This window comes from Zootoca vivipara, chromosome 4 (genome assembly GCF_965207765.1).
Source record: "Zootoca vivipara chromosome 4, rZooViv2.hap1.1, whole genome shotgun sequence".
NCBI classification, from domain to species: domain Eukaryota; kingdom Metazoa; phylum Chordata; class Lepidosauria; order Squamata; family Lacertidae; genus Zootoca; species Zootoca vivipara.
In genome coordinates, this window is record NC_142587.1 from 39,477,678 (window position 1) to 39,501,611 (window position 23,934).

General features: G+C 41.8%; 1 protein-coding gene across 1 annotated transcript; it reads right to left on the bottom strand.

Annotated features, from left to right (window-relative positions):
* Nucleotides 1–283: 283 nt before the first annotated feature.
* RS1 (retinoschisin 1) lies at nt 284–22,780 on the bottom strand. Its single transcript, XM_088668984.1, has 6 exons — nt 22,729–22,780; nt 9,514–9,539; nt 7,446–7,551; nt 5,194–5,335; nt 3,445–3,640; nt 284–1,910 (listed from the first exon to the last, which is right to left on the bottom strand). Exons 1-6 carry the CDS (start codon nt 22,778–22,780, stop codon nt 1,758–1,760), a joined length of 675 nt encoding a protein of 224 aa, XP_088525110.1. The 3' UTR covers nt 284–1,757.
* Between the last annotated feature and the right edge of the window lie 1,154 nt (nt 22,781–23,934).

A 23,934-nucleotide genomic window follows, 5' to 3' on the forward strand; every position in this document is an offset into this window, starting at 1 on the left:
GTACCCAGCTGGCCTATAGCAAAGTCCAAAATGAAGATCACAGCTTATAGGGTTGTTACTAAAGTCAAAGCACATAGTTATTTACTAATCACATGAAAGCTTATTTTGTAAGTTAATCAAGGCCCCAACCCAACACAGAAGTAATTGGTATAACGTGCATTTACCTGTTTAATTGTGGCCCCTGGAGAGTTCTGAGAAAAGCACAGGTTCACAGTGGTGAATCAGCTCGAAGAAGGAGAACTGAGTAAATCATCAAAGTAGTTTTGGCTTTATTTTTGAGTGTGGATTTAAATTTATTTTGAAAGCCCTTACATTTAACACATGCACATAAGGAAGGAATATAATTATGTACACACAATTCTACATGTTTACATCACAAACAAATTTAAGTCAAGATACAATGGAAAATTTTCTACACGCTGACAGTGACACGCATTGAACCGTTGTGTAACTGGTTTTGTAAACCACGGAGAGGTTTTATTACAATCGAACGGTATATAAACAGATAAATAAACACAAATTAAGATTCCTATTTTTTTAATTTATAAAATGGGAGTGACTGTAAACCTATAAAAAAGATAGATCAGAATACTGTATCCTAGCACCTCTTAAATTACATATCTATATGGGGGTGACTGAGCTGAACAACAAGCAGTGTCAAATTATCAGTCGCAGTCAATGTGTTTATTGCCTGCAGCTGGAAGAAACTCATGGCCCCACCTGGGCTGGACAGGTTGCATAGCATCTGGGATACTACCATGTTGAAATGAACACGCTAGATTCAAACCTGAGAGAACAGGATGATGCAGATTAAATCTGGTTAACATTTTCAGCCTTCCAGGACACAATTCATCCACATGCACCGTTTTGTGTCATTTTGTATATATGGTGAAATACATGGTTTGTTTGCTGTTGTTATTAATGCTTTAAAATCATCATAATTTGGGGGAAGCAACAAAGATTTGTTATTGCAAATGCTAGGACCTCTCCTCCGAGGTATGTCTTGTGCCATCACTGTATGTTTTGTCAACAATGGACACCCCTTTTTTATTCGGATCTTTTGTTGCATGGATTCCTTCTCTCCTCCTGGCATTGCTGTTCAATGCAGCTGTTTTGTTGCTTTGTCGCTACTTGCCTTCTAGCTTTTATTTTACTATTTTAATGTATATTGTAATTGTTTTAATAATGACATTTTTGCTACCTGCCCTGAAACCATTCACAAATAAATAATGCTCAGCAGGGGGGGGGGGGGAGAAACAGTTTCCTTTGAACACCAACAGCAGCAAACCAAAACTCTTGGGAGCCATGTAGTCTAACCTTAATCTAAGGACTTGTGATTGGCTCATCCATTAAGACCTGCCTTAAGTCTAATTAAGTATGCTAGCATCAGCAAAGCTTGAATGGCACAGGCCATTCTGTACTTTCATGAGAGCTTCATAAAAATCAAATCAAAGCCTTTCCCTCTCGCCACCAACTCCTCCAACCCCTGGAGCTGAAACAGGAAATATAATGCAACATGGGATCATGGATATTTTCGGTATTAATTTCATCTCAAAACGGGTCTCTTGGGTTCTATTGGTTTAGACTTCCATTAAAGCTTCCATTGTTGGGGAAGGTGCAAGTCACAGCAAAGGGGATAATGCTTACATTTTTCATAGTACACCGAGATACATGAGGAACCTACTCATTCTATTCATTGTACTTCTATATCTTGCTAATGCCTCCCTTGCAATGTCATGTGGGGCTGAAGTTTAGCATCAAGCACACTTATTCATGCACACAAGCAGCTCCATCCTGATGGCAATGCGAACATGCCAGCCAAGTGGTATCAAGCGAATGTAGCGCGAGACAATGGGTGGGCGCAGAAGGTTCTGCACGGAAGATGACCTGTCTGAATTTCCATAGAAAACCTACGGAAGACAAAAAGAAAAAAGGAAGGTCGCGGAGTGGGGACAGCGTTCATTTGACAGATGCCAGGATCGAGGCCTCAACTTCCTTAAATTCTGCATTCAGTAAGTTGGAAACCTATTTAGCGACTTAAATTGTTTCGTGTCACTAATTTACCAAGCAATGCTGCTGCTGCTGCTGCTTTCTGCCACTAGAAGCAAATTACTTGCAATTACATGGTGCAGGTTGCCAAATTCTGCTTGGGGAGATAAACCAACCTCTCCACAGCTAAATTATGTTTATACAATAATAGGCTTTCCAGGGCATGTAGTTTCGTCCTGGCATGTAGCATGGCTAGGCAAATCCATGAAGAACACACTAGTATAAATGAGGAGCAAGTGTCATAAATGTATTGGCTGTACATAGCGTAAAAATGTTTACGATTGAAATTCTTGTCAGTTCTCTCAGTTTAGATCAAATGCAGATTTTGCTCCAATGTGATGAAATCAAGGCTAATGCAGATTCTTTTTCTCATCCTTTCCCATTCAAATTCTTTATTCAAATGATGTTGTTGTTATTAATACAGAATTTTATTCAGATTCTTTTTCCGTTTTTCTTTTGGGTATCAGTGAAACAAATGGCATGGCAAAAGTCCAAACTTCAGGGAGATTTGGAGTCAACTGGCAATTAGCTTAGAAGCTCCAGGTTGTGAAAGCTTGTACTCTGAATTAATCAATTCTGAACTTAGGTGCAGCAAAATTGACAATAGATGATATGCTAAAGAGGTGGCAGAATATGGTATTCAATGTGGACTTTGCCACTTTGGAAAACAGCTATAACAAGTAGCGGATTGTATGAGAATCTATATGCTTTAAAATATCATACTCATTGCAACATCTTCTATTATACATAGCAGTGCTCTTTACAGCCTTTGTGTGCCCCCCCCCCCCGGCAGTTTACTCAGGAGAAAATAATATATTTCCAGTGCCGTAACACTTTGAAACTTCTGCTTCTTTCTACAGTATATTTAGCATTACATAAACAGTGTTTTTCTAAATAAATGTGGCACTGCTTACCTCCCACTAGATTCCCTATCAACAATATCAGAAACTCAACCCTCTAATCAGTTCTAGATGTAGGCAAGTTGTTGCATGTAGCAACTGGTTCCTCTGGACATTTCCATATCTGTCAAAACACACACGCAGCCAGTTCAATGGCAACCTTCTTAGATGAGCGTTGAGATGGCTGGCCACACACATCCAGTCTTCTGATTTATTTATCTATTTACTGCCCTGGATGATCAACCAAAATATGGTACATAATTATTTCTTTTATACTGATATTCTTTGGCCCTCACTTTATTGGGGCATGAATTTAGAATCTTAAAGCCTTGGACTCAAATTTGGTTGTCAAGTACTGAAATCAAGTCAGTGAATACTAGGATTCATTTTTATTTGAGCAGGATTATTCATCTCAACACACTCTGTTCTGAACATATGCCAATGTGGAGACATCTTCAGAAAATGCATCTTTCAGAAAAATGCATCTCATACTGACCCTGTTGTTTCCTGTCTGATCCTTGTAATAGACCCAGTTCAGGTTCTCGTCAGTCCTGTACTGCACACTGTATTTCGTCATCCATTCGTCGGCATCGCACCGTCCTTGTGTGATTATTCCTGAAATCACTTTGATTTCCTTCAGGTCAATCTGCAGCCACTGGTTTGAGTCTTGGTATTTGGAGAGCCAGGCACACCTGTAAGAATTGCAGGAGAAAGACATAGAAGGTTATGTCAAATACTAAAAGAAACACTAGCCAGTGAATGAGATGTGTTCTCTGAGGTCGGAGGTGTATGCAATTACAGCTGACACCGGCATGCTAGAAGCAACTTCTCTGGGACAATTTGGCAGCAGTGCTCAGACTCGTTTGCTGAGGTTGTGCCTGTGCCTCTTAACTCCACATTTTGCCATTTTGATTTATGGGTAATACCCTCGGTGAGTCAATGTAGGTGGAATGAAAGGCACCTCCAGACTGTCAGGAGTTTGAAGCAGGCCTGTGTAGAGTGAGGCCTGAGGAGGGAGTGTTCTTACGGTAGAATAAAGTTAGAAACTCAAGCAAAAAAAAGCAGCTGGTCCCTGGTGGAGCCAACTGGCCAGCTTAGCCCTTAGGGCAAGTGTACCTGGCTCTGTATAGGGTCTTGTTTGAGGGAGGAGTTCAAGAACATACTATGGAATTTAGAATTGTACAATTAAAGTGGATTAAGATGCTCCATCACCCTAGTGTGGCAAAAACTCTAGAAACAGCCTGTTGTATTCAAAGTAGCATTAAGGAATCATATAATTATTTGGTAGACTGATGAGAATAATAGAATCTTAGAATTGGAAGTAACCATGAGGGGTCATCTAGTCCAACCCCCTGCAATGCAGGAATCTTTTGCCAAACATGGGGCTGGAACCCATGACGCTGAGATTAAGAGTCTCAGGCTCTACCAGCTGAGCTATACTGGCTATACCAGAGTATGTTCCATTAGCAAAAGGATTTCTCCTTGCACAACGGAGTGTTCTCCCCCTCTCCTCCACCCTGTCCACTCCCTAAATCTGTTCTGGGGGTTCCCTTAATTCTCTGTAGCATATTTTGGGATGGCACAGGGCATATGGGGGGAAGGAAAGGAAAGAAAATCCTGTTGCACTAGCACTAATCCTTGCACTAGCACAAGTATTTGGTTGCATATCATTTAGACATTTTGCATGACAAGGAAATGTACACAATATGCCTTTCTGGCACATTATATACACAATCTGCAAGCAAACCAAGAGGAATTCAGGGTGCATGTTCATTCATTGTCATATAATCTCCCTGCAAATAAGTGAGAAGGCATGCTCCATTAAAAACTAGCTATAATCTAACCTCTGCATAAATTTTGCACAAGCAGATTAGAGCAAATGCTCAATAATGTAGATAGGTAATTGGGAGGAGCTATATCAAAATGTATTAATACAGCCAGCAGGAAGAATAACTTGTTGACATGGTGGTTGGGAGGAAGAGACAGCTGGGGGAACAAAAACCAGGAGGAAATGGATCATCACAACAGCATAAAGCAGGTGAGACAAAGAACAGAGGTAGTTGAGCAGACAGAGAGAGGGGGGGAGGGAGGGAGGGAGGGAGGAAGGAAGGAAGGAAGGAAGGAAGGAAGGAAGGAAGGAAGGAAGGAAGGAAGGAAGGAAGGAAGGAAGGAAGGAAAGAAAAGTTTTACATAGTGTCTGGCTGACTCTTTACTGGTCAAAACATTAGGAAGATGTGCTGCTTACCCAAAACCTTGCCCGTTAAGCCGGGCCTTGTTTGCAATCCATGAAGTGTACCATCCAGTGTACTGCTCTGGACTGGAGCAGGTTATCTGGTCTGGAGTAACAGCTCCAGACTCAAAACCAAGTGGCTTGTGATAGGGACATTCTGCAATTGAACAACAAACATTTTCAAAAGAGAGCGTGCACGGGTACAAAAAGCTCCTTCTCTAGCTCAGGGCTGGGGAACATCTGGCCCTCCAGATGTTGATGGATATCAACTCCCATCATCCCTGACCACTTGCCATACAGGCTGGGGCTGATAGGAGTTTGCGTTCAATAGCATCAGAAAGGCCATGGATTCCCTGGCCCTAAGGCTCTCTTACAGAGGGTGAGATGCAGACTTTGTTTTCCTAGTAGACGGAAGCATTTAGGAAGAGTAGAAGTTGGGTTGCTTTGTTTCCTTTATTCCTTTTGTTGATTTCTGAGTCCGTAACGTTGCTTTCCTAGCCCACTGAAAGTATGATGCCTGCCTACTTTCACCAGCCGAAAAAGGTACACAAAATTGGCTTGGGAATGTGGGAGGCCACTGTCAGAATTGTGGCTGTGTTGGACCTGCGTAGAGTTGCCCTTTTGTATGAATTGCCACTAGGGATGGAGGAATATGTCAATTTTGGTTTCACGCTGTTTCTCATTTTCCTGTCTTCAGTTCTCCACATTTCCACATCAGTTGGCAATTTTTTAAAAAACTCATCAGCATATTAATGCAAATTTCATATTTGTTTGTGATTTTGCCAAATAACTTTTGCAAACCCATTTTCCCTAATACAAGCCATTTTGGAATGCTACCGCTATGTTTATGTCTGGATGCATTTTTATTTTTTATTTTGCACAATTTACTCTGGTATATGAACTTTTGTATGTATTGCTTGGCTGGAGAAGCGCATTGCAAAATCCTGAGAAGTGTGAATGAGATAGGTTTGCCTTTAAATACAAACTGAATCCAATTTCTGACCCCTCCTTAATCACCACTTTCATTTCGATACTACCGGTATCTATGAACTCCCTGTAATGAGGGCATATTTTGTAGTCTCCATCACCATAGAAATCACAGTGACCGTATGTGTGGAAGTCTTGCAAACCATGTTAAGTAAAACTGGGCTGAATTGCCTGCAATGTGGCAGGCTACAATGTTTACAAGCAACGAGAGTTTTATTTTTAGTAGCACTAATCTCTAGCTAACACAATCATAATATACTTAGGAGGTAACCTTCTGTTCTAGAAAACCGTTGTGGAGAAAGAAATTACCAGACAGATGTCTAGAGACTGATGGACCAAGTCAGTTAAATTATTTAATGCTGTTACCATTGACCTTAGAAGTCTCTCTGTGTGCTGTGCATTAGAATGGCATCCCTGCCTAGTTTCTACCACAATATATATTTTCTCCATAATATGGCATTTGAAGGTGAAACTCTTTCTCAGCTAATACTACTACAGTAGTACTTTGACTTACGAATGACTTGACTTGCGAATGTTTCGAGTTACGAACAGAGTTCCGTCCGCCATTTTGGATGTGGTTTAGATAGGATTTTTTCGACTAACAATTTCCCCCCCCCCCATTGGCTTCAACTTACGATTTTTTTGACTTACAAAGGTCCGTTCGGAACGGATTAAATTCGTAAGTCGAGGTACCACTGTATGTGGTTTTAGTTATCATTTAAGGGCCCAACTACATGTTGCATTAAATAAGTAACATAAAGCTTCACCCACGGTTTCCCCATCTTAAATGCTAAGTGTGGGTGATACAGCTTTTACCAGGACCACAGTCCACGAGGTAAGAAGGTGTGATCCTTTCCCGGCTACTATCCCAATGGAAATCCCTTCCTAAGTAGCAATTTAAACTTAGGAACTTTTCTTTGTAATTGTCATATTGGCGGGGGCGTGGCGGGTGAAGGTGTTCACAGCTGGGGAAGGGTTAAACCTCCTTCCAGATGTTGCTGAACTACAACTCCCATGGGCCATGCTGGCAGGGGCTGATGAAAGTTAGAATCTGGAGGGTGAGCAGTTCTCCAGCTCCCTCATAAGTACTGGCGTCTTGTGACTTTCCTTCAACATTGGTATTCTGCTCCCCAGGGTATGCCCAAAGCCCAAGCCTTCTCCCGAAAAAGTGCTAAATATTTATTTTAAATTAAAACCGGCTATGGGTGGCTGCGATGGAAACCTTACTCACAGGTTAAGTAAATATAGGCTAGAAGCCATGATCAGTCAAAAGTTCTTACCTGGCATGCATTCCAGATTGTTCGTCCCCGAGGACCATACGGAATTTGGACTTCCCTGACAATCACATTTGCAGGCTTTACTGTGCCAGTGTTCCAGTCTGTCATCCTAACAGAGCAGAAAAGAAGAAGGAAGGAAGCAAACAAACTGGTGTAAATCCTGTTCTCTTAATCCCTGCCATTTCCAATGGCCGACACACCAAGTCCAAATCGCCGCCATTTTGACATAGAAACAAAGGATAGCTCAAAGTGTAGGAGGATGAATGTCAATAACCACGATATACCTGAATATAAGTTCCTAAGGGACACTATGCTTTTATGTAGAGGAGTCTCAGAGCTAATCTGCCGTGGAGAATATCTGTTGTTACTTACTAGGTTGCTCAATTGGAGTAGAAATTCAAAGGGAGCTTTTATTTTAGAAATCTCGGGCAGATTCTCTGCAGTGGCCAAGAGAAAGCTGGGAAACAATGCAATTCATCAGAAATCTGTTTTGCTCTATTTGGTAGAGCAGCCAAAATACTGAGCAGAGACCTATTTGCATATTAATCGGAATGACTGTATAAATTGACCAGTTCCCTACATTTAATTTCATGTTGCAAGTTGCAGATGACACTTTTGTCTTATTTTTTATTATATTTTATAATGTTTGTTTGAACAATAAAAGCTTGAGGTAGCAATAGCTCCACGATAGAGCAACTGCTTTGCATGCAGAAGTCCCTAGGTTCAAGCCTGGCGTCACCAGAATGGGAGAGAACCCTGTTTGAAATTGTAGAGAGTCACTGCCAGTTACGGTAGTTGCTAGATGAGGTAGGTGAGACAATGGTCAGACTCAGAGTTTAAGGCAGCTTCCTGTGTTGCTAGATACCATGGCAGTCCTTATCAGGCTTTGCTTCCCTCCTCTCTTCTTGCTTAAGTAACTACCAAAGCTAATGTGAAACACAGCAGTTTGTGTGGGCATGTGTGCAACTCTCAATTTAAATAATAAAAAAACCCAGCTTCTAAAAGCAAGGGGAAGAACAAGATGTGAAACAGCATTTAAAGAAATTAGCATTACTAAGATAGCAAGTGCACCCTGATGGCATCATAACAAAGCATGGTAGAGAATGGGCAACAGGCCATACAGCTTGCCCTCATAGCCAAGGAATTATCATTTAATCATTGCAGGCAGGAAAGGGAAGCAGGCAGATAGATGTGTGATGTTGCATCGCAGTATATGGCAACGTGCAGCAGCTTAGCTGTGGTACCTTGTGGGAAAAGGGCCAAGCACTCTGCAAACTACTTGTGTAGGAAAGCATTTATAGTTTCTATGGTATCATAAAAGCAAACATGTTTTCAAGAGGCTGAGCGAGTCAGAAGGAAACAAAAAAAAATCAGAATGATGTAACGATTTGGTTGTTGCAAGCATATGAACATGCACATTGCTGGCATTTCCTTAGGTAGGATACAATCCAAGGTATGAATTAAGTGGTGCACCCCCCAGTCCTAAAAGTGGTTGTTCTGCAGGGGAGACTTTGCAAGGCAAGCTGATTATGTATATGTATATGTATATGTATATGTATATGTATATGTATATATATGCATGCATGTGTATGGGAGTAGGTAGGTAAGGTATGTCACTTGGCCCAAACTGTTGAATAAATCTCCATTCTGCTACAAAATTCACTAGATGACCTTGGGACAGTCACCATCTCTCAGCCTGACCGACCTCACAAGGTGTTTATGGAAGTAAAGTGGAGAGTGAGGGAGAGCCATGCAGGTCACCTTGAGCTCCTTAAAGGAATGGGATAGAAATGGACTATTAAAAACAACAAAAGCAATAACAAAAGATCCATTTGGTACAGTGTCTCTGTCCAGTTGCACAATCTATTGACATGGCATCAAATGTGAGTTTGTTTAAAGCAAGTTCACAATATTGCTTCTGCGGTGGAAAGATGTATTCTGGTACTAAATGACCCGAAAACATAAATATCAATACTATACTCTAATCAGTGAGTGCTGGAACAGTCAGCAGAGGTCTGGATAAAGCTCCAAAAATATTTGGACAGTATACAAAGAAGTTTAAAGGACCTACCTCTGCTGGTGACAATGCCAGCATGGCTGTACAGCAGAGATAATGCAGCATGGTGGGAAACAACAAGAAAACGACAGTTAAAAGCATAGTGATAACTCGTGAGGTACTGGAATGAATAGGAAAAGGTATGGAAATGAATCACATGGTTGCTCAAGCATCATGAAGTACTGCATTGCAATGGATGACAAACTGGTCGGAAACAAAAATGGAGAAAATTGTACTTTGCATAAGCTGTTTGTTACGAATTAGCCAGAGCACAAGGAAGAAGTACACTCCAAACTCCCTAATATTAATCAAATCTGCCTGGATATGTTTTCCTTCCTGAATTTTCTTAACTTAGTTCCTTACCTCTCTCTTTCCACACAGCCCTCCAGATATTTTGGACTACAACTCTCAGCCTCAGCTGGAAGAGTCCCAAGATGACACCTGCCTCAAATCAACAATTCTTTTAAACCAGGTGTCAGGCACATTTGGTTCTCCAGATGTTACTGAACATCAGCTCCAGCAAGCATGGCCAAGAGCCAGGGATGATGGGAGATGCAGTTCAGCAACACCTGGAGATTCCCCATACCTGTTCTGGACAGTAGGGATCTGCTATGCACACAGAGTTTCCTTGATGGGAAAGGTTTCCCCATTCATAGCAATGCATAGTGTATCTCCATCTACACAAAGATGACCATATAAAGGTGCGATCCTGCTTGTAGGGAAACTCTGCGTGTGCATTCAGAGTACAAAAGGAACTCTAGTCCAGAGCATTTTGATCTTTATTTTTTAAAGAACAAGAATCCCGCAGCAGCTTATAGACTAACAAATTGATGGAGGTTTCATGGGTTACAAGGCATGGAGGTTTCATGGGTTACAAGGCATGGAGGTTACATGGCACAAGGTGGTTTAAAGGGAGATAAGAAAAACAAGAAAACTAAAGAGGCAACAGTAGAAGCTGCATAGCTCCATATCAAGGAATTCCAGTTAGCATTGAGTCAGAGACCACGGGTGCCATGCAGATAGTGTTCACTGGTGATATGTTTACATAGCATGGTAAATTGTGCAAATACCTAAAGTGAGATGGTTCAGGCAACACGTAGATCCAAATGGGTGATCTATCTTCCTGTCTGCCTCCTTTGCCAACTCAAAACTTGACTATGTTTTCCTCTAACGTAAGAGTGGGCAGAAGGTAGATCTGAATCTACGCAGGTATCTCTGTGTCATTTGCAGTAGATCAGCACAGATTTCTGAGTCTCAGCTGTTTAATAACAACAGCAACAAAAGAACTATTCACACCCCCAATTAAACAGGGAGGCAGGTGAGTTTGTGGAAGGATTGAGGTCTGTTCAGTTCTGGGAACCAACCCTACATCTATGGGCTCAGAATTCTTTACTTCCACCTTTTGCACCAGGATCTGGTTGGTGAATCTTGGGGTTTTAGGATAAAAACAAAATAGATCCCCTAAGCTCAAAGTCTCTCCCTTGCCCCAGCCCCAGAATATCTACCGTACCACATATTCTCTTCAAATCCTCATACCCAATTTATTCCCCTCATGATCAAACCTGCTGGGCTTTATCATAACAATTGGTTCACATCTGTCTGAACCCAACATAGACTGAGTAATACAAAATCCCAGTACAACAAAAAATGGATTCAGACAAATGACAAATTCTGTCGTGACCACTAATTTATTTTTAGTTATAATGTGGGTTGTTATCTTTCAGGCTCCCTAAGTGCTCTAGGGGAAACAACCACCCTTAAACAAGAAAAGGTAAATGTAAAGGGACCCCTGACCATTAGGTCCAGTCATGACCGACTCTGGGGTTGTGGCACTCATCTCACGTTACTGGCCGAGGGAGCCGGCGTACAGCTTCCAGGTCATGTGGCCAGCATGACAAAGCCGCTTCTGGCAAACCAGAGCAGCGCACGGAAACGCCGTCTGTTAACCTTCCCACTGCTTACCTTCCCTACTTGCACTTTGATGTGCTTTCGAACTGCTAGGTTGGCAGGAGCAGGGACCGAGCAACGGGAGCTCACCCCGTCATGGGGATTCGAACTGCCGACCTTCTGATCAGCAAGCCCTAGGCTCTGTGGCTTAACCCACAGCGCCACCCACAGGCCGTGTCCCCCTTAAACAAGTACATATCTTCAATTCCATTTCTTTGTGCTTCAGCACCAGGTCTTTTCCCACCCCCACAGCATTTTTCTTCATCAAGTGAATCCAGTCAATCAGGAATCACATGACAAATAACATGTTCCCATATCAGCAATCAGTCCTTTCCTCACTATGAATGGCTGGGGAGGGGGCAGAAGAGAGTGTTTATTCCTGTTGCTAGGATCCTATTAATGCCTGGTGTGTGTGTGCGCGCGCGCGCGTGCACGCACGCGCAGGAGATTCCATTAATGGAGTTTTAATGAGCACTAGAAGTACTTTTCCTATTCTAAGATCAATGAAGGCCATATGAAAGATCAATGGAGGCACACATTCACAAGCAGAAACCAGGAGTTTCCAGAGAGTCCAAGGGATATTTTTGGAATCAAATGAGATTATGCCGACAATGTCCTTGTATGGCCTGAATTTTGCTGGTATCTTACAAATCAGAATAAATTGCAGGATTGTTGAGAAAAATAATCTATGTAGATATAATTTTAATGGATTCCCCCCCCCTCTGTTTCATGAGCTATACATATATTTACGTAATACAAGTTGGACTGTTGTTTTTTTCTACACATACTCTCACACACACCTGTGTCTTTGTGCTGAATATTGATGTGAAAGTCGGGAGGACACGAACTGCCAGAGATCGTGTTTCTGGTGTCTCCAATTCAACTGACCTTGTCAGGTGGAGTTATTTTGTTTTCCATGATATTCAAGAAGTGGAGGTCAGAGGCTAGCACAGCATTTACAACTGTAGTGACACAAGGTGCTCAGCAGCAGCAAAGGACTACAAGATACAAATCCGATTTAAGATATGTCAACCAGTTGCCTAGCTGATAACAAATAGCAATTTTACTGGATTATCTTTAGGGCCTCTCATCATAACCTAAAGGTTCTCATCATAAACTAAATATGTTCAGGGGTCATCAACATGGGCTTCCAGGTACCCACAGACTCTCCTCTCCTGCTCTCCCCCCCCCCACACACAAAAAAGATAGGTTTGAAATAAGCATTGTACTGTAGCCATTGCAATAGGTTGTGTTGTGTGCTTAGCTGCAGTGCATGTGTTGCTCATAATAGTTGGTCCAGTTTTCCTGTGGGCCAAAAAGGTTGGGTACCCTCTTCTACATAGTATGATACTGTAAGGCAGCAATATGGCCGCCCTCCTATGTTAGTTTCACCCACCCACCCACCCACCCATCATGGGCAATGGTCAGGGATTATGGGAGTTTAATTTAAAAAATAAAAGTGTGCCATTTTCAGATACAGTGCTTCAGGACATTCTAGAACCAGCAAAACAAGTTTATTTAAGTGTATGTTTTGAAGAAGAAGCACCTAGGCCGCAACACGTAAAGCACATTTCTCCTCACAGAGCTTCAGTTCCTAGCACCTTTAACAAGTTAAAGGAGCACTGAGAGTTTTGACAGGCCCAATCCCAAATTCAAACAGATGCTTGAAATCACATCCCCACTTCAATGTGTGATTGTCATTGCTGACACTACCCGAATTTCCAAGTGGTGTGAGATTCTAGGGGTAAAGGTAAAGGACCCCTGACAGTTAAGTCCAGTCGTGAATGACTCTGGGGTTGCGGTGCTCATCTCGCTTTACTGGCCAAGGGAGCCGATGTTTGTCCACAGACAGTTTTTCTGTTTACCTTCCCGCCAGAGCGGTACCTATTTATCTACTTGCACTTGAAGTGCTTTCAAACTGCTAGGTTGGCAGGAGCTGGGACCGAGCAACAGGAGCTCACCCTGTCACGGGAATTCGAACCACTGACCTTCTGATCAGCAAGCCCTAGGCTCTGTGGTTTAGACCACAGCACCACCTGCATCCCTATTCTAGGGGGACTGGGTGCATTTATCAGGAACAATGAAGCACAACACAGTCTGTGGTGTCTTTATGATGTGTGGCTTATTTACATTTGGATGGAGGAAGACCCAAGAGGGTCCTGCTTCTCCCATTGCTTCAGTCTTGGATTCTAAGACACAGCAAGCATCATGTCTAACTCTCACTGTAGCATAAAATTGATTGCCCAGCTCACGCCCTTCCCCATCCCCCTTCCAGCTCGTAAAGGGACACTTTTTTCCTTATATCATCTGCCCTGAAATCTAAAACCCCTTTGGTCTCTGCCCATCAACACACAGCGGGAGGAGGGATTCCACTCTCATTGTCTGGTACTTCTTCACCCCTGGAAACATTCCCCTCCCAACTCTGGGATTGTCTTTTGCTCAGACCTCAGAGTGGGGTCTTCCCTCTCTGTGTCCAGCAGAGTCTTCTGTCTTGTTAATGGCTTTCTTGATGGATTATTTCATAATGGGTAAACAATGGGTATGGGCCATTGTTTCATAATGGCCCATACCCAGGTGATTCCCTGGTCAGGAAAACAAGTCCAGCCTGTATTTTTACACTGCTAAATCCATTGATTAAACTCCCAACATTTACTAGGAATCATAGAGTTTGCTTAAATTCTAACCCTTTACAGAATCTAGATATTTTTGGGGATTCTCACCGTCCAGCAAACTTATAACAATATTATTTCCCCTCTTCAGTTTAATTCATCTAGGAGTTGTTCCAGAGACACAATCTGTGCACAGGACCCAAAGCTCTTGTGTGGGTCATTCTTAAAATATTCAAGATATTAAAACTCAAATGAGCCTACTTACAAAAAATAAACAAAATGCATGCAACCCCAAAAGGTACAGGAGCATTTTCTGCCAGGGAGGGGAGGCATAGAGGTTGGCAGGTCTACAAGGTAGGATATGACCTCCAGATCTTCTATACTAGGGTTAACTTAACATATGTTGGGGCCACAGGGACAAACATCACCTTTCAAAAGTTTTAGAATCACATGTTTCAGAAGCTGATTTTCTAGGTTTATAAAATGTGCAGGCAGCCTTTCTATTTCAGAAGACACCCTCTAATTCAGGCATGTCAAACTGGCGGCCCTCCAGATGTTTTGGCCTACAACTCCCATGATCCCTAGCTAGCAGGACCAGTGGTTGGGGAAGATGGGAATTGTAGTCCAAAACATCTGGAGGGCTGCCAGTTTGACATGCCTGCAGTCTAATTCACAGACCGCGAACAGAATATTAGTAGTAGTAGTAGTAGTAGTAGTAGTAGTAACAGAGTGGAGCTCACACACACACTTCATATGTTAAGTCAGCACTAATATAGAATTCCTGACTGAAGAGGGTAGCAAGTCTGTAAGGTGGGCAGACATAAAGTTTGCTGAAATTGACAATGTTCCCAGTCTATGTCAATAAACTGATTCTTGGGTTTTCTGAGGGGATTTAGCATGCAGAGCTTTTCTTAGCCCCATATGAGAAGATGGGGTGTAAAAATTCCTTATTCTACCCAAGTATTAAAAGGTGGCACTTTGTCTCCTTTTGAATCTGGTCACTGTGGTGATGGCTGTTCCTTGGAACAATATGTGGCAGATTCCGCATGATGCTGAGTGACAGGCAAACAGGTAACAAGTGGGCCTAGTCCAAAAAACAGTAGTCAACTGCCAATTCTGTCAAAGAACAATAAGGTACAAAAGCAAAACCATTTCAAATTTGGTAACTATATGTGTGTTTTCTAAACCTGTTTTGGGAGCCTCAGCATTCTGGGGCCTGAGGGCACATTTGGAAATATGAGGAACAGCTTTAGGCACCACAAAATGCCTGGTTCTCAGAAGAAAAACTGGTAATGTTCGGAACCATTGCCATCCTCCCAAACAGACAAAACATCCACACCTCCTAAAATAAATTTAAAAAAACAACAGGAAGCCCCCAGAAAGAACAGGCAACCCCCAAGCAAGAACAACAAATGTTCTCCAAAAGACTGTGCTTTAAATATATATGTACATTTTTTTTAATGGCAGGGCTGGAAGCCTTGATAAGAGTGGTGTCTGAGCATCATAGTGCCCACAGGGTTAGGATTTCTATCCATTAGTTCTGCCTTCCAAGCCTGCCAAAAGGCATGGAGACTGAGGTCTGTACTTCTGCACTTTCTCCTGGTGTAATAAAATCCTGGCTCTCACTTCCCTTGAGCCTCCAGTGAGGAAGAGCTGGATTTAGGCAATGCACACCCTCAAGCATGTGACCTCAGATAACAGTCTGGGCCTCTCTGTTTTGCAGCTGCAGAGATTACAGCAGGGGAGGATAAATTGACTCAGTGGTGTGTGTTACCCCAGGGCAATTTTGTACTCTCAGTAAGAGTTAAGTGTAAATTGTGAGGTGGAGTTCTCCTCACAGCTTAAAGAAAGAAAGCTTGCCATTTCTATTCCCACCCTATAAACATGCAGGTGTGGTTCTGGCACCACCATTCAGTCCATCAGCAGCTATCCAGCTTTGAATAGAACATTATGTAGGTGAAAAGGAAGTAAATAAGGAATTGGGGGTGAAAGAGGGAAAGAAGTTGAGCGGGAAAGTTTTTAAAAGAAGATGCAGGTGCATATTGTGCACGTCTTCCATTGTGGGGCTCAAGCTGGTATCCCAGAAAGTCTTACTGGAGTTGGAGAAGCAGGAGGGAAGGGGGTCTCAATTTGACAACCCCTAAATAAGCTTTTAAACACTTTTTTAAGTCTGGTGTTTGTTTAACTTGCTCTGTTGAGAACTTAAGCACCTCGGAAGAGCTCTGCTGGAGGAAGCCAAAGGCTCTTGGATTCCATCATCCTCTGGTTACAGTGGTCAACCCTAGGCCAAATGAGAAGCCCCTGAACACAACAGCTTGTAATTCCCAGCAGCTCGTATTTAGAGCCTTTAAAAAAAAAGAAGCTGACTTCATTTTATTGTTGTATAATTTATAACTTTATGGTTTATTTGTTTAAAAGCACAACCTGGAATGTTCACATGAACATTCTTCTGAGGGGGAGAAATCTTGTGTGGTAAAAATTGTTTCACCAGAGAAATGTTACACCGTGTTACCCCCTTCCTCTCTGTTCAAAAGTGGACAATCGTAGCTCAGTGAGCTGCACCCAATACACGTTCCAATCACAAGTCACATTAATTAACCAAGGGAAGCAGACCTCAGGCTAATGAACATTTTCTCAGTCGATGAGGTTTTCTTTTTCTTTTGCTGGCTGCTTTTTCATGGAAAGAGTGTGTGTGTGTGTGTGTGTGTGTGTGCGCGCACACACACACACACACGTACATCCTGCCAGAATAAATGCTAAAATTACCACAGTCTGATAAAAGGGGGTCAGGACCTGAAGAGTGGCTAATTTGGGGGTATAAGGTCATGTGCTTAGCATCGACAGCATCGTCAGTTTAAAACCTAGAGGACATGTCTCAATTAGATTATGAAATATAGGTCAGATGTGAGCCTGGGTAATTTATAATTGCCTCCATAGTACAGTACAGCCCTGCAGGCAGTTGGTCTTAAACACCCTCCGTCTTCTGACCTCTGGACCGCTTGCCCTGGCATCAATTACCTACAAAATAGACATGCCTTGAAATCCAAATGCTGTGGAAATCTGATGCTTACTTAAGTTGCAAGCAAGAGTCACGGCCACTGCTGTGGTTATCAACAGGTCACCAACTATGCCATTAGTAAATAAGTAAGGAGGAAGTGCAGTTCAATATACTTGCAAAGCATGTTATACTCTAGCAAACTAGATTGAAGAAAACTTTGCTTGGCATTGCATTAAACATCACTTCAGCATTCCATGACCAACAATCACTTTTCCATCATTTTGATTACTCCCTATACTGTCTCAGTCTTCATTCTCTTAATCTGGTGTATATTTGAATATTTACATAATTATAAATTTAAGAAATTACAAGTATTGCATAATAAAATAATATTGCATGCCATTTCATCAGCTATGGAGATAAATTCAAACTCTCAACAAAAGCTCTTGCTGAAGAATGTTCATAGGAGAATTTCAGAGCTGTTCATGTTCATTAATGAAGGATTCTCTTCCCAGTAATGACTGTGAAATGTGGCCCTGAATGTCTAGTGCAGACTGTACCAGGTGTTTCTGGAACATATCCAGAGAAAAACAGCTGGTGCAGATGTTTCCTTACAGTTCTAGAGATATAAGGACAAAGTCATGTTTGTAGCCTGACTTATGGAGACTCCTTTATTCAGTTCCAATTCAATCAAACAAACAACACACACTATTTTCCTATTTATTAGAAGCTGTCTGCCTTCAGATGTCTTCTAAAAGTCAGATAGTTGTTTATTTCCTTGATATCTGATGGGAGGGCGTTCCACCACCGAGAAGGCCCTCTGCCTGGTTCCATGTAACCTCACATCTTGCAGGGAGGGAACCGCCAGAAGGCCCTCGGCGCTGGACCTCAGTGTCTGGGCTGAACAATGGGGGTGGAGATGCTCCTTCAGGTATACTGGGCCGAGGCAGTTTAGGGCTTTAAAGGTCAAGCCCATTGCTACACAGCAGAGTACTCACCTCTGGCCGTTCCAGGCCAGCGCCCCTGCAGTCTATGTACAAGTGCTTAAAGGACTGAGGGGTGAAGCCAGAGTCTACAGATTACCTGTACGGCTACGTTTTGTGCATGTTGATGTTTAAAGGCAACCAATGAGTTAATGGATAAGCTAGAAATTTAACAACCCAGCATGCTAACCATATACCCTGTGGAAACTTCAGTAATCTTGGTGAGTCAGTCATCCATAGTTTCCAGCTACATGACAAGACCAATTTTACCCCTTTTCAGCGTATCTGGATTTCGGAAGGCATAGTCAAATTTGCCCAAGCATATGACCATGATGCCCCTTAAGTGACTGTGCCCCACAAGGCTTTTAAAGGCAGCCTACAAAGCACAGCTGATGAATCGAAACAAGGCTTGATCTCCTGCAGTGGGGAAGAGTTTGATCCTTCCCGCTAACCCACAGTGTATGTCATAGAAATCAAAGCCTTTAAATGAATGAGCAATTTGGGCCTCTGCCACAGTCAGTGAAGCGCAGAGATGGATTTTCAGGCAGGAAGCAGGTTTTATAGTATGGTGTGTTTTTTTAAACGAAACAATATAGAAAGGGGAAACAGAGCGTGCCAATTTTTGGGTGCTACTTACTTCCCAAGCCCCTGCACTTAATCAGACCGATATAGAAAGTGGCCACAGTAACTGACACACAGAACAACACAGTGACTAATTTCTGTCTAACATAATCAGATGTACATTGTAAATAGCTTTTAAGAACCTGCTGGATTAGAAGAGCCTGTGTGATCAGGCCAATGATCCATGTAGCCCTACGTCCTGTTCTCACAGTGGCCATGCAGATGCCTGTGGGAAGCCTAAAAGCAAGACATGAGGGGCATCCGTAGTCCCGTGACTTGGGAATCCCAGGGACTTGCATTCAGAGGCATACTGCCTCCAACAGTGAAGATAGAAAAAAGACATTTCAGTTAGTAGCCATTGATAGCCTTTATCCTCCATGAATTTGTCTAATCAAAGTTGCTGGCCACCAATAATTCTTTTAGAAGATAATTCCGTAGTTTAAGTATGCACTGTGTGAAATTCTTTCTTTTATCTGTCCTGACTCTTCCAAAATTCAGCTTCAATTGATGTCCACTGTGATGAGAGGGAATCCCCCCCCTCTATTCGCTTTCTCCACCCCATGCATAATTTGATAGCACCCCAACGTAACCTTTCCTCCACCCCCTCAATCATTTTGGTTGACCTTTTTGGAACCCTTTCCAACTCTACGAGCCCCTTTCTCTGGCCACAACTGTACGCTTTACAATGGTGTTGGTGATGTTTGGAAATAGAAACAAAAATATCCAAATAACTGCCTCTACAAAATATTATTTTTATATTTTTTTAAAAACTTCAATTACATAAATGTTCCTCAATAATTAATCTTTAGAATGCATGCAGTATACTACTTTGATTCAATAAAGGGCTTGCACAAAGCAAATGAAAAGTATCATCTGACTCAATGGGGCTGCTGATATGATTACATTTAGCCAGGTCCTCGTGTATAATGCAATTTTCATATATAACGAGATGAAGGAAAGAAGTGGAGACCTTTTCCCTTTGCTTCCCACTCACCTTCCAGCTTCCTCAGCAATGTCACCACTTCCCTCTCCCCATCTCAAACAGTGCTGAAAAAGTGGAATGCATCAGCCTGGGATGTACGGTACGTAGGCAACATTTTACTCTGTCAACCAACCCCCGTTGAAAGGCAGATGAGTTGACAGATTATAATTTTGCCATACTTAGTCCCCAATTGCCTTGGCAAAGCTTGTTAGGACAGGAGGTTTAAATCTGATCTTTCATTTGCTCTTTCCATTTTACACACAAAAATGGCAAAGCGGACTGTCTCGTCGTTGTCGCCCCCCATTTCTCAACGTATTCACCCTGGGAATATTAGGGATGTGGTATACAAATTTACTAAAACACCCTGTAGATATATTTTTAAAGCACTTTACATTTCTTTTAAGTGTGTCAAAAGCATATTTGTATCATCAAATACTGCAGAAAAAAGTAGGCATTCCTATTTTAAAATGTGTTTCCCTCTACCCTGAATGTTGCAATTATTGGCATTTTTTTAGATGCCCGGGGGGGGGGGTAACACCACCAGTCTCAGTGCTCAAACTGGGCCTGAAATGGATGCAGAAAATCAGTCTCATCTCAGAGCCTGGCTCCAACAGCCCTGTAATTCATTGCAGTTGCTTGGTGCAAGAAGCAGGCATCTCTCTTTCCTCATCCTTCTCATCCATTGTTGTTCTTGATCCAAGTCCATTAGACCATTAGGTAAACCCACAACTGCATCATCCAACACATTTCAGCTGCAAACTCTTCACATATAATCGCCTTCTGCCATCTACTTATTTGGAAATGATTGTGCAGGGCAGGATCCAGACAATAGCCTGGACTTGAGGATAGAAGTAGGAAATTTGATGAAATCAACCCAAATTGTTTTTCAGTTTATCTTGCAGTAGAATTTACAGTGCAGTTCTGTGCATGTGTTCATAGAAGTTAAGTCCCACTGTGTACACGAGACTTACCTTCAAGTAAAGTGTGCTTAAGATTGCTGTCTTAAGTCTTCCACCAACCACAGCGTATATTGTTAGACAATATATAATGTGCTGTCTTTAGGTCCTATGCTACCATAGTCTCAACCAACAAGATAATTTGGCCCTCGCACTCAATTAGCGTTCAGGTTAAAGTTTGCTTAGATACTACTTGTAGCAGAAACCTCCATTGTGTAGCACACGAAGCTATTTCGTGCATGGTACAGTAACACACCAGAAAAGAATTAATCTGAGGAGGAAAGCAGAAGATGGTTTCTTCTCTGAGCTGCGTGCCAAATGGAAAAGAACTCATAAGCAGGTTACTACAAAGAACAAGATAATTGCTCCCAGCTTATGTGAATGACCTGGCAGTACCTCTTGGGATGCTGAGTTAAAGTGATTATCTTTACATAAAGGAACTGCTGGGAATTTTAAAAGAATGTTGAATCTTTGGATTTGAATGTTAAGAAAAGCATATGACACCATAGGTAATTTAGCTAAAAATGATAGTCTGATATATGAATGTATGTTACTTAATCGCGATAGTCATTGATGCATCCATCAAAACAAGTCGAAATGTGGATAACCGAATGCAGTAATGTTGAAATCACAGCAGCACAGAGCAGAGGTGAGCAGACTTCAAGCTGGGCAGATATACTTTATTTTTAAAATTGTGACTGCAGGAAGTCTTCTGTTCACTTACAATTTTGGACCAAGGTGCCTCTGAGCATATGTGCAGCCCAGTAACATTTTCATTACCAGAACTGAACTCACATTTCTTTCACACGCAAAAGTTTCAAAACCTGAGTGTTTTGTTGTCAAAGCAGCCAATTTTTTTTTAAAAAAACCAACAACTAAATTGTCACTAGTATTTAAACTTCAGAGAGTCAGAAACTCTTGTTGATCTACCACAAACCCTACCAACATAGCCAGATTTACCTTCTGCTTGCCCCAAACACAGAGAAAGTATCAGAGTAAAAACACAGGAAAAACAACAACTCCACATCCAAATACTTTGAAGGAATACAATGTTCAGAGTCACAGAGACTGGATACAAGAGATGTTTGTGCATACAAAATTAATCTAACCATAATAACACTTTAGTTAGTTTAAACGTTCTAAGAAAATCAGAGATTTTATCATCTAGCTATTCAAAGGCTGGACTATGATCTTCAGTGCACTTGTGCTGGCTCAGGAGAGATGAAGCAGATGATTCTATGCCAACTTATGTACATTTAGGACAGCAGCCAGGATCTATAAACATCTGTACTAAGAGCCAACACTGCTTTTACCCAGCACAAGCAGGTGAAATAAGGTCAGGAAGGACCCCAAATCCATTTATTTTCACATCTGCAAATATTGAAGTTAGTGACTATTTTAGAATGCAATCTGATACTTCTCTAGGGACAAATTCCATTGGACTTAATGGGGCATTTCTGAGTATATATACATGTTTAGGATTGTGCTGTTAATCACCGCACTATCTACAGCTCATTCTATTATTTTCGAACAGGCTGTGGAGAGATTGGGGGGGGGGGTTCATCTAGAAAATGGCATGGAAAAGAGTATAGTCGCTGACAGGAGACACACAGCCAACCTTTGGTTAATGATAAGCTAAAAATCATTTTTGCAGTTTGGCAGATCATCATAACAGTAATCCTTTTCTTAGGCTTTGGCTAGGATCCAAAGAACCGTATAACACGTTCCATGATCCCAAGGAACGTTAGGCTTACTTTCTTGGAACAACAGCCCTCATGGCACATGGCAAAAGGAGTTTCAAAATTCAGTTTGTGAAATAGCATGGGGTATAGCTATTCCAATAAAATAAACTTGTAAAAAATGCACTGTGAAGTCCTTTGGATCATAACCCCTTCCAGCAACATTCTGGCCTTTCCATCTTATTCCGCAACTTTTTAAAATGGCTGTTTGGCATTTGCACATAGCTATTTGATAAAACAAGATCAGCAGCCTTCCTTTGGTGCAGGGTAACTACAAATGTCTGCATTTATCTAGAAAATAACATTCGCCTTTTGAATTTCAACAAGAATCTTCACAGCAAAATCTTCACAAATTATACCAATTTAAATGCCCAACAGGCACAATTGGTGCTTACCTTTATACCAGAAAAGAAGACACAGAACCACACTTCTTATCTTGAAATGCATCTTTATTTTCTTTCACCTTTCAGCTATGGCTGCTTATTGTGTGGCACAGCTTTCTCTGCTGAGATTAACTTAAGCCTAGTCTCGTTAAGCATCTTCCTCTTTTAGCTCTTAGGGGGTTTACCCAAGACACACTAATTCACTACAGTAAGCTACAATCAGCTTTGAAGGAAATCATCAAGGGTAATGGTTCTTCTAGGCATCACAAAACATTTATTTCTTTAGAAACAGTTACCAACCACTTGATATTTTTAAAATCTCAAAGCGGTATTCATTTTTTAAAAAAAAAATATATAAAAGGATATATACTGATGGAACAGGAATTAGGGGATTAAAACACACAAAACATGGTTAAATCTTCTGGGTCTGACAGGTCCTTGACATATGTACCGGTATAATGTGAAAGGTCTGGGATTTTTATCTTCCTTGCACTTTAAGGTTTTTCCGTAACCAACACACACTGCTCTGGAGATGATACACACAACAGCTGAAATTAATATGCATCCGCTTAAGAAATTTAATGGACCCACATAAAATAACATACCATTTGAATGGAAGCAGTTTAGAATATATTTTACAGATTAGAACATAATGCCCCCACTCCACCCCCCACCCCCCAGGAGGCAAAAAGGGAATGGACCTCCCTTGTACTCAGGTTAGCTTTAATAAGCCATGATGGAGAAGGCGGTAACAAGCAGGTGGTCAGAACTACCCTGTTCACATTGACAGACTGCATTAACAGGAACCGATCCTGTAACTCTGGGTTAAACGTTGAGTTGGACACCTTAGCTGTCACAACAGCAGCAGCAGCAGCCTTACTGTGGAGCTGAGTGATAAGTGTTAGATCAGGCACCCCCAAACTTCGGTCCTCCAGATGTTTCAGACTACAATTCCCATCATCCCTGACCGCTGGGATCATGAGAGTTGTAGGCCAAAACATCTGGAGGGCCACAGTTTGGGGTGCCTGTGTTAAGACACTGGATTGGTTGTGTCAACGGCCCCATGCTGCCTAAGAAGGTTGCAGGAGGAGGAGGCACCATGTAGACTACTCAGAGCAACTTGGAGAAGGAAAGTTATAAATGTAATACACAGAAATAAGTATTATCATTTATTAAATTTATATACTGTACACAGTAATAAGTACATACATTTCCACT